The sequence below is a fragment of the Lolium rigidum genome, chromosome 1 (assembly GCF_022539505.1).
Source record: "Lolium rigidum isolate FL_2022 chromosome 1, APGP_CSIRO_Lrig_0.1, whole genome shotgun sequence".
Classification (NCBI taxonomy): Eukaryota; Viridiplantae; Streptophyta; class Magnoliopsida; order Poales; family Poaceae; genus Lolium; species Lolium rigidum.
Window position 1 is genome coordinate 22265763 of NC_061508.1, and position 10337 is coordinate 22276099.

At 42.6% G+C, this 10337-nt stretch overlaps 2 protein-coding genes across 2 annotated transcripts; both read right to left on the reverse strand.

Moving 5' to 3' along the window:
* Positions 1-430: 430 nt before the first annotated feature.
* LOC124685053 (mitogen-activated protein kinase kinase 2-like) lies at positions 431-3210 on the reverse strand. The gene is made up of 9 exons (XM_047219340.1): positions 3137-3210; positions 2945-3029; positions 2179-2316; positions 1811-2035; positions 1532-1714; positions 1214-1419; positions 1043-1088; positions 841-929; positions 431-751 (listed from the first exon to the last, which is right to left on the reverse strand). Exons 1-9 carry the CDS (start codon positions 3193-3195, stop codon positions 736-738), a joined length of 1047 nt encoding a protein of 348 aa, XP_047075296.1. The 5' UTR covers positions 3196-3210; the 3' UTR covers positions 431-735.
* Positions 3211-6330: 3120 nt separating this feature from the next.
* Positions 6331-10134, reverse strand: LOC124685054 (RNA-binding protein 1-like). The gene is made up of 6 exons (XM_047219341.1): positions 10026-10134; positions 8301-8401; positions 7921-8206; positions 7774-7835; positions 7157-7238; positions 6331-6846 (listed from the first exon to the last, which is right to left on the reverse strand). Exons 1-6 carry the CDS (start codon positions 10069-10071, stop codon positions 6731-6733), a joined length of 693 nt encoding a protein of 230 aa, XP_047075297.1. The 5' UTR covers positions 10072-10134; the 3' UTR covers positions 6331-6730.
* Positions 10135-10337: the final 203 nt, after the last annotated feature.

The following is a 10337-nucleotide window of genomic DNA, read 5'->3' on the forward strand; positions in this document are numbered from 1 at the left end:
GACAAAGAGAGAGCCTTCAATGTTTTGCAAGCTAGGTTTGCTATTGTGCAAGGATCAGACCCTTCATAAATCATCAATGCTTACGTGATCATGCACAACATGATCATCGAGGATGAGAGAGATAAATCTGATGGCAGCCATGTGTGAAGCACAATATCGCATTATATGAAGGTGTCTTCTTTGCATGGCTTCTATAACAAGGCCGCATTCAAATTCAAGGTAAATCTGATATAAAAATAGGTTTGATCTCATGGCTGGGTCACCAGAAATCCCACGAAAGAAAAAACTTAAATTTCAGGAGCCCACGGTTACTCGAAAAAACGTTAGAAGCCCACCGGCCACCACCCTACACCCGAAGTGACAGACCATCATCCTCACTGTAGCTTGCTAATACTAGTCCAAATCAGGCCATGAAGTGATCTAGCGAATATGATTTCATTACAATAAATAAAATCCAAAAGCACAAAGCGGATACATAACAAAGGTCAAAGTCAAACAAAAAAGACAGTTGTAGCATGCATCCAGGCAAAACTTTAATGCTCATTGACGCTAAAAAGTTGTGTTCGTATGATAATGCAGCCAAATAATATGTCATACTCAGTTTCAAAGATATCATCACATCCCAATCCATGAACAAAAAGGAGAAAAACTCCAATCACTTGCTTTAGTTAGCTCCGCTCTACAAAAGGACGATGAATCCTCCAGCTCATTGCAATTGGCTGCGCACTTGTCGTCTCAAGAAGCGATTTGCCTAGGAAAACGAGAATTTACCATCAGTGGAATTGTAAATAAATTGCAATAACCATGTATGTACTCTTCAGTGGGTTATAGGGTTATTACTGGAAGGTGGCAAGTGGCGATCCCGCAGTCGTGAAGTAGTCAGCAAGATCGATATTCAGATCATCATACATGCTCAGGAACGGATGAGCCTGGGTGTCGGCGACAACAGATAGAAGGAATGGGTCAGGATCAGTGGCTAGCTTTGTCAAATGACGTTTTCAAAATAATATATAAGTTATGAAACAGATGCAAATTTTCTTACTAATAGGGTCTGTGCAGATGACCTATCTGTAGCCTTTTTCTGGATACTGAAATTCAAGAAAGAAAATTAATAAAACAGATACTAGCCTTCTTAAAGGTGTTCAAAAAAACTGCAGATATGGCTCAAGTAACACTGATTTACAAAGGGGGTTAGTTAGAGAAGAACATATACCATGCAGAAATGAATGAACAGAATTCCGGTGAATACTGGTCTGATGGTGCAGATGGTGGTGGTTGGTCGACAACAGCTTCAAGAAGTTCATAAAAGCTATCACGAGAAGGATATGGGAAATTTCCAGTGGCACATTCCAGCATAACCAGGCCCAAGCTCCAGATATCACTCATATAACCATGTTTCTGCCCACTGATTCTTTCTGGCTGGCAAGAGCAGAAACTTTATATTGGTTAACTGAAACTAAAAAAAATGTGGACATCTTTTCACAACACACTGGAAGACATGTTTACGTAACTTAAACAGACTTCCACTCACCGCCATGTAGTTAAATGTTCCAGTAAATGTATCTCGCTGTGCAGAAGAAGTAGCAATGATGGCACTAACACCAAAATCCGATATCTTTACTTCACCCCGATGATTTATTAATATATTCGACGGTTTCAGGTCTCGGTGTATAATGTGCTTCTCGTCGTGCAAATACATCAGCCCTTTCAATACCTGCACAAGAAAGTTGCAATTTTCAGTTGAAAAGGGTCTATCCGGCATCCTGATATCAAAGAAACTGTATGGTTGTTTATGTGACATTTCACTGGCCTGCTTACAAATTGCAGCCAGGTAGTCCTCTGGAACGGTTCTAACAGTCTTCAGGAAATCAGCCAGAGAACCACCATCCATATACTCCAAAGCAATAGAAATAACACCATTAACATAAAAACACTGATAGCATGTGACAACATACTGGCACTGTGTTGACAAGCTTATTTTCAACTCCTGGGCAATCTGTCTGCGTATGTTTTCCTGAATATTAAGTTGTATAACCTGCAAACAAGACAAAACACCAATGAAGGTAAAGACACTTGGCAACATGTAGGCAAAATATCATAGAGGTTACTTACAAGCACCCCTATAATTTTGTACAGAAGGACATATATAAAACATCAAAACATATGGTTGGGAAGTACCTTCAGAGCAGAAAACTGGCCAGTCCATTTGTGGCGCACCAGTTGCACGTTTCCACTACTACCTTTTCCAATCACTTTGATTGAGTCTAGATCATCTATGCTCAACTGATGGTTATCCAGTGGCTCTATTGTAGTAGCCTGGAGAGGTTGAGTATGTCAACCGAGAGAATGCGAGAAACAAATTAGATGAATGAAGAGTATTATTTGTCAGCACCAGTAGTTGTGCAAGAGAATCCTCACAAAAATTGGTGATACACAGCATTCTTCCACCATAACAAAGTGAGCATTCCCATTCAGGATAAATAGAACAACTGGATATACTCAATCTCACCGAAAACAAAGTGACCATTCTTTTTTAGCGGTTCTTTACACCTCAATCTCACCAAACCTTGTGAATTGTGATGCAAAGTATCATAAGCGATTTCGTCAACAAACTGCATACGGCGATATCTTTTCGGCTAGACCACTAGACTAGAGTAATGACCTCTGACATGCTAAAATTATTTAATGACACAAAAAAGATTTTCCTAAGAAAGATATTCTGAAAATGACACTACTAGGGAATAGAGATTCGGAACTTGATGAAGAAATCAAAAATGGGCCTGCCTAATTACTGCTGAGCATGACATTTAATTTCCAGGCAGCACACGTCAATTCCAAGAACAATTCACCCATGCGTAGTAAACCCAGGACCCAACCCAGTCGCAATACTGGTGGAGAAAAAGATGCAATCATAATTGGGGCTCCGGGTCGTGGTTCAGTTTACCTCGCCTTCTTCGCTGTGCGAGACGATGCGGAGCCCGTCCTTGTTGACGAGCAGGTCGCCGTCCCTGAACGTCCCGCTCTGCGTCCTGCAAACCACCGCGAAATCAAATCGATCAGCACGAGCAAAAACACATCCAAGAAAGAAAGAAAATACAAACAGAAGAGAGAAGAAGGCGGGCGGGCTGGAGGTTACAGGAATTTGCCGATGGTGGACTCGTGGGAGGGCAGGTCGAGCTTGCCCGGCTTCTTCATCGGCGAGGCTGGACTCGGGGAGGAGACGCGGAGGGGGGATGGTGGAGAGAGCGGCGGGCCGTCTCTGCCTTTTCCGGAAATTGACTTTTCCTCGCTGTCGAATTGCTGGCTATAATTATATTCCAAGGTTTAAATGCCTACCATGACTGGCACTCGGGCACGTTCGTCTTGGGTCAACGTCTTGGACAAACATTTCATCACAAATTCACACGGATCGGTGAGATTGAGGTGTAAACAACCACTAGACAAGTGTGGTGGCAGGCAAGGTGCATTAGTACATACCGTTCTCACCATTTCCATTTTCAAAAACATAGGTGAGAAATTGAAATAAAATACTATCTCCATTTATAAAAGGATATCCAAGGTTTATCTAAATTTGCAACATCAATTCATGGATAGAGATAGTAGTAATAATATTATGTCGTTAACAATATATATCGTGGATGTGACGTCAGGGTGTAGCACTTTATTGGTACGGAGTAATCGAAACTACACAGGGACACAGGGCTACCCAGGTTCAACCCCTTTGGAGAGTAAAATACCTACATCTTGATATGATTGTATTGCTTGGAGAGATTACAATGGGGTACTCGTGAGTCGCTATGGCGACTGCGATTAGGGTTTGGAGATTGGAGGTTTGGATCTTTCTAGGGTTTCACCCAAGGGTTTATATGAGCACCCCTCGGTTAGGGGTTACATGATTATGCACTTAAATCGGTTACATGCGTGTAGGCCTAATGGGCTTTAGTGCTACTCTCTCGGGTGTCATCATGGCCCACCCGCTGGCGACTCCCCAATCCAATTGCACCGACGAGTAACGCGGGCTTCGTGGGCTAATCGGCTCTGGCGAGTCCTTCAGCTCGCCCCAGATTGATGTCCTTCCTTAGAGTGGCATCGACGAGTTGGAGGCTAGCGTCGATCATCAATCGTTAGGTCGGGCGTGTTTAACATTTGTCTACGGCGGGGGCGTCCGGTGGAGGGGATTATATCGCAGTGTATTTGTGTTCTCAATTTTTGCCTCCATATGATGAAACTCAGCAAGGTACATCTCCATTAGTGAACTTATGAGTCTTTTGTCCCCCGTCTCTATTTGGCTAGAGTTGGGATTACCTCCTGGTCTTTCTTGGCGCTAGCTTTTTAGAGACAACTAGAGGAGTAAACAGATCGGATCGGATTTTGCTCGTACCATATCCTTTACCATATATTTTTCTTGGATCCGGATCGGAGCGGATATTAATCGGTTTCGTATTCTAATACGGATATATCGGACTGCGGATTCGAATCGGAAACGGGGCGGACTCGATCTGGAAAGAAACATAGTCGGATATATGCTTTCATCGGTAGATAGTTATAGTTTTTACAAAATCTTGAGATGATTTAAACTTTAATTAGTCTTGTGTAGTTAAGAAAAAAGAGACACGATTTCGTTAAAATTTAAGAATTGATAGAATTTAGAGCTAAACATGCTTGCCAAATGAATTTGGAAACTAAATAACTACTAACATTATGAATTAGCCTTGGCTTTTGACTCAAAAATCGGATTATCCGGTTTGAAACCTTCGGATTATCCTAATTAAATATTGGATAATCCATATTCACATGCTATTTGCTATACCATATCCTACACCGTATCCGGAGCACTACTTCGGAATCGAATATCCTTATCCGCCGGATCTTTTAAAATCGGATATGAACACCTTAAAACGGATTCGGGTTGGTTTCGGTGCAAAAATTACCCTATCCATTTACACCCATAGGGACGATGATCTCTCAAGATCATGGTCGCGGGTGATCTCTCAAGATCATGGTCATTGACGTCACATCGATGACTTCCTGGCTGCAACTTCTACAAGCTCGAGTTTTCTCCGGTGCAAGAGGCCTAGAGGCGGCAGTAAGTTTTTTTCACGGCACTCAGCCAAGGAATGCAGAAGCAAGATGGTGTTTATTATTTTATTGGCCATTTTGCAAAAGAAAATAAATATCATGTCATCTTTGAGTTTCACAGGATCAGGGCTTTGTGCTAATTTTATAGGTAAATGAGTATATGAATCTTTGAAAAATGTCAAAGTCAACGGATTTTTTTTGTATAAACTATAATGCAAAGAAATATTTTGAAACACTCTTAAGAACACTCAGTTAAAACTGTTACAGCAACACCACAAGCGGATTACTCCCAAACAAAGCTATTCTTACGGACTACAATCCTCTAACATTTTAAAACTGAAAGAGGCCTTGGGAGTGGGTGATTGATTGATGGGTGACCCTAGTTAGTGTATGGCATGTCTTTGTCGGCGTGGTGCTGAAGTGTCATGTTTGTAGTGTTTGTCCGTATTTCTTTGTGATATCTTTGTTGGCTAGAGTGGGTGCGGCTCTATTGTTCGGATCTTCGATAGACTTGGTTGTGGGCGTGTGTGGGTTTGGTCGTGTTGTTGTAAGTTTTTGTCCGATTTTATCCTAGTAACTGGATACTCTCTTCTTAATCAAGAGATGATGAGGCAATTAAAAAAATAGCCTTGAAATTGGCTGCTCTTGCTGCAACTATGGTTTTTTTTTTTCCATTGGAATTTGTCTGCCAATGAAAAAGTGGTATCCATTGTATGCATTATCATGCGTGTATTTAAGAATATTCTTTTTGTGGTGAATATTTTAGGAAATTAGTTAATAACAATAACATTTTATTAGAAATGATGGTTGATATTTTCAAAAAAAAAAAACTGAATTGTTTGAGCTCGCATGTGTATACATTTCGACTATCTGATTCCACCCGCAACATGTCGCCTCACTCGCTGCCGCCAGTGCCATGCCAAACAGGGAACGTGGTAGTTTTCAGGCCAGCGACAGTGGCAGCACCATCTAAATTGGAAAGCATAAAGACGGCCGCCGCACCCACACTTTCACTGAATCACTACCGATCGAAATGCTGTGCACAATGCAAATTGCCGGTTCCTGCAGAAACAGAGCACGTCGACATGACGGGATTTTTCATACATATCCAAACCACATCACCTCCAGGAAAACTCCCGTGAAAACCACTAGGAAAACGACGGCACACGCCCACGACAAGCGGGCACTTCTCGCCGTCGACCTCTCCCATCGTCCCCAGTGCTCAGATTCCACGGCAAAATCAACGGCTAGTCAAGCGAATCTGGCGTGTTGTGGTTCCTGTCACCAAATTGACAGCTCTGGACCCTGGCGGCTGTTCCAGGTCCGGCTACAAGATGCCACACTCAAGCATCACAGCAATCCCTGAGCCTGCTGAGTATACCTAGTGTCCCTGCAGCCGCTTAAAACAACAGTTTATATGCACACCATTTCCACCACACCTAAACGATTCGCGATAATACAAAGATAAGAAGATCTGATGACGATATAGTAGACCCACCACGGATGTGCCAGGTGTCATATGGGGCTGTCCTGTGAGCCATCGCCAAACGACAAATGCCCATTACATACTGCACCAAGCTGATCTACAATGACTCACTGCCTAGAACACACTGCTGGAGACTGGAGAGGAGGGGTAAGAAGAGGATGATAATCAGCGAGTGCTAAGGCGTTTCCCATCATCATGGGCCGGCGGATGTCGGAATGGGAATCTTGCAAACCGGATCTTGAGGACTGGTGCATTGGGTTTCCTCTCATCGAAGCTGTATTCTGCAAAACAAACATGTTGATGTTCAGTTTGTGCGACCCATAGTCGTGTATTCTCTTGGTTCTAGCAATACTTAATGCTGTTTCTTTCATGTGTTTGTAACACCAATAGTGAGCATACAGAGACAATACAGATTTTATGTATCGAATGTGTAAGATGTACGTATTTCATATACTTGATTGCTCCTATTGACACTGTAAAGTTTGGTGTAATTATTCTTGTAAAGGAAAACTAATGTATCCATTGCAAGATATATGAAGGAATATAAAGTGAAATATCAAAGCAATGAATGCATGGTACTGAAACAAGAACCTTGCAGGGCCTTCATGGCAGTGAATGCACATTTCGCGTCACTGAACTCCACAAAACACAGGACATAGGCCTTGTCACCACTCTGCAAGATGGAAGTGGTAGTAGGAAAAAGTGAATAACAAAATGGGGTTTACAAAAATATAAGCGCAGTTTACAAGTAATATAAGGGGTCAGCGTCTCTGTGATGTATAAGTAAGGAGAGGTAGCTATGTGTTCATTAGACGAGAAAATGAAGTAACTCTTTGCAGTTTAGTGAAACTTGACACAGCACTATTAAGTTGGTCCTCAGGAAGAAACGGTGCTTAGATAAAGTCTGGGAATGAACCCTACCTTCAAATATCAATATTTTGACATCAACGGAATTTCTGTTACTCTTAGAGCTACTTAAAATCTATAAGCAGTATCATTAATTTTTCCCTAATATTCTACAGCTTCTTCAAAATATGCTACATTACGATGGCTCACATTTCAACGTATAAACATACGTTTAAAAAATCTGAGTTCTCGTACAAATTTGCACAGGTACAGATTTGCAAGTGAATGGATGAACAGGCTACCAAACTGTTTAGAGTGAAGAAAAAATATGATGCATAAGGAAAAAGAAGCAAAGGACATACACGTCTGGGCTCCTTGTGCACTAGTCTGAGGTCCTTGAAGCCAACGAAAGGACGGAACAAATCTTCCAAATGAAGTTAAGGCATGCAAAATAAAACTAACGAGGTGCAAATATATGATGCAAATAGGGTATTGCATAGAAAGGATACGAGCTACTTCTCTCCTTGTGCAATCGGTAGGGAGACCGTCAACAAAAAGAATGTTGGATTCATCTTCTGATGGCCGATCAACGATCGGAAGGGAGATGGGGCGCTCAACATCTGGAATGCTGGCACTTTTGCCAAGTGAAGAACCTCCCCGAACTAAAACTGGGTCTTCCAAAGGACTAGCTCCCCGCGGAATAGATCCAGCTGGCAGTGGAACCAGGCCACCCAAAGCAGTACGACTCACTCCTGCTGGACCATCTAAACCATAAGCTCTTGACTGTAAAGGTGCCTGTGTATCAAAACAATGTGCTGTGTGACCAAAAAAACGGTATTTATTTGTCTTGCTACTAACTGACAAATATGCTAAATTCAAGTTATCTTACATCAACTCTTGGTATAGTAGATACTCCTCGCAGAGCAGCCATTTTTTGAGCATAATAAGATTCCTCAGGTAGAACATACCCAGGATGATGGCCCTGTGGAACTGCTAATCCAATAAAATTAGCATACTTCAACCAAATCTATGTTTGGCAGTTATGATGCAATAATAATTACTACCTCTGATCCATAATAAGTGTCGGGGTTTTAGTTCATTTTAGTTCAAATTTTGAACTAAAATCCTGACACTTATTATGGATCGAAGGGAGTATCATTTTCCAGTCTCCACATCTAAAGAGAAAGAAAAGGAAACAGAGATAAAAAAATAATAATGCATGCTATATTCTTGTATATTTGTGTATAACACTGTCTATAGGTTATTTGGTTAGTCTTTCACTTGCCAGACTCAGAAATATCTACATCCTATCCAAACAAAAGCAACTGTCGTGAAGAGGTGGCCACTAAGTTGACTGAAGAATGGGTCTACAGTTAGCACCACAAAGTGCTTCAAAAATCACAATTCACAACTATGCATCATAACCAGATCTTATGCACAGCCTCCAACCATCAATAGTAATCGCATATAAAAAGTACTCTCTCCGGTCTCTTTTAATCGACTCGGATTTAGCACAACTTTATACTAAATTTTAGTCAATTAAAAAAGACCGGAGGGAGTAACAATTACAATTCTCCTTGACAACTACAGATGTTGCTCTTTCCTATAAAAGTTGGATTCAAGAATGATTTCCATGGACCACATGCTGCTGGATACCACATCACATTTACACTTGCTCCCTGCATCCCTATTTACATGGCGCACACGTCTTTCAAGGCTTAACTTGACCAAAAGAACATGAAGTTTGTCCTACAAAAGTTATACGAGGACGCCATGTAAATGTGGATGAGGACATATTTCTCATGTATTATTAGTCGAACTGACAGTCAAAGCTAGATCACGTTAAACAAGAACGCCATGTAATTGTGGACGGAGTACAACATAAGCGTCTGATTCTGGGTAAGCTTACACCCCATCATGTTTTAGCAGACCTCATCTTCCTCAATACTCACTGACCAGCCCCAGACCCCAAATAGCAAAATGCTCATGTTGGAACAGTGGGTAAGATATCCTTCCTTCCCCGAGACCCCTTAACATCGAACCGAAAACACTCCATGATACGGATGAGGAATTTTTACTGAGAGGGGCCAGGATTTGAGGTAACAATGTCTACCGGAAAATACTGACAGCTATTGTGCAGAATAGTGGGAAGGTGTGACTACAAGTCTTATACAACCCTCCCTTGCTCTCCAATGGCCGTGCCTTCAACCGTGCACATTCGCAAAGGTAATCAGTAAATGCAGTTGCCGCTTGGTAACCAAAACCCTAGATATCTTCCACTGAACCCTGCGAAAATACATGATCCCTGGAAGTACCAAATCCAGAACACACACACTTATTCCAATCGAAAAAAATCACCAGAACAAACCACCTAAAGTACCCAGACAAAGGCCTCCCTTCCCTGCAATTTACTGCCCAAAATATCACCCTGCACAAACTAGCTTACGAATCTGCAGACGTCGCCACAGGCGAAGCAAGAAGCCGCAATCTGCGCTCCCTTCACCCTCCATCTAGAGATTTGTCAACCCTACTATAGACGCGGCGAGGATCGATCGCGCGGACTAGAAGACCCGGTTGCCTGGGTCTGAGGGGAGCCGGTGCGAGCGAGAAGTACCTCTGTCGTGAGAGGAAGACCCGTATGCGCGGTAGGGATCCGCCATGGGGCCGCAGGGAGCAGTTCCTCGGGCGGCGGTCGGCGGCGACCTCTCCGGCGCGAGCGAGCGAGCAAGCGGAGTTGGGTGGATTGGGAGCCTGGACCTGACGTGCGTTGGGTTGTTTGGTTATCAGGACACGGCCCAGAGCCCAGTTTTTGTTAGAACCACGGCCCAGTTCTTGATGCCGGGCCGACGGGCCGTGAGTGCAAACGGGAAATTTGAAAAACAAATGCATATTTGGGGATCACTATAGATGATGACCATTTTCTTTC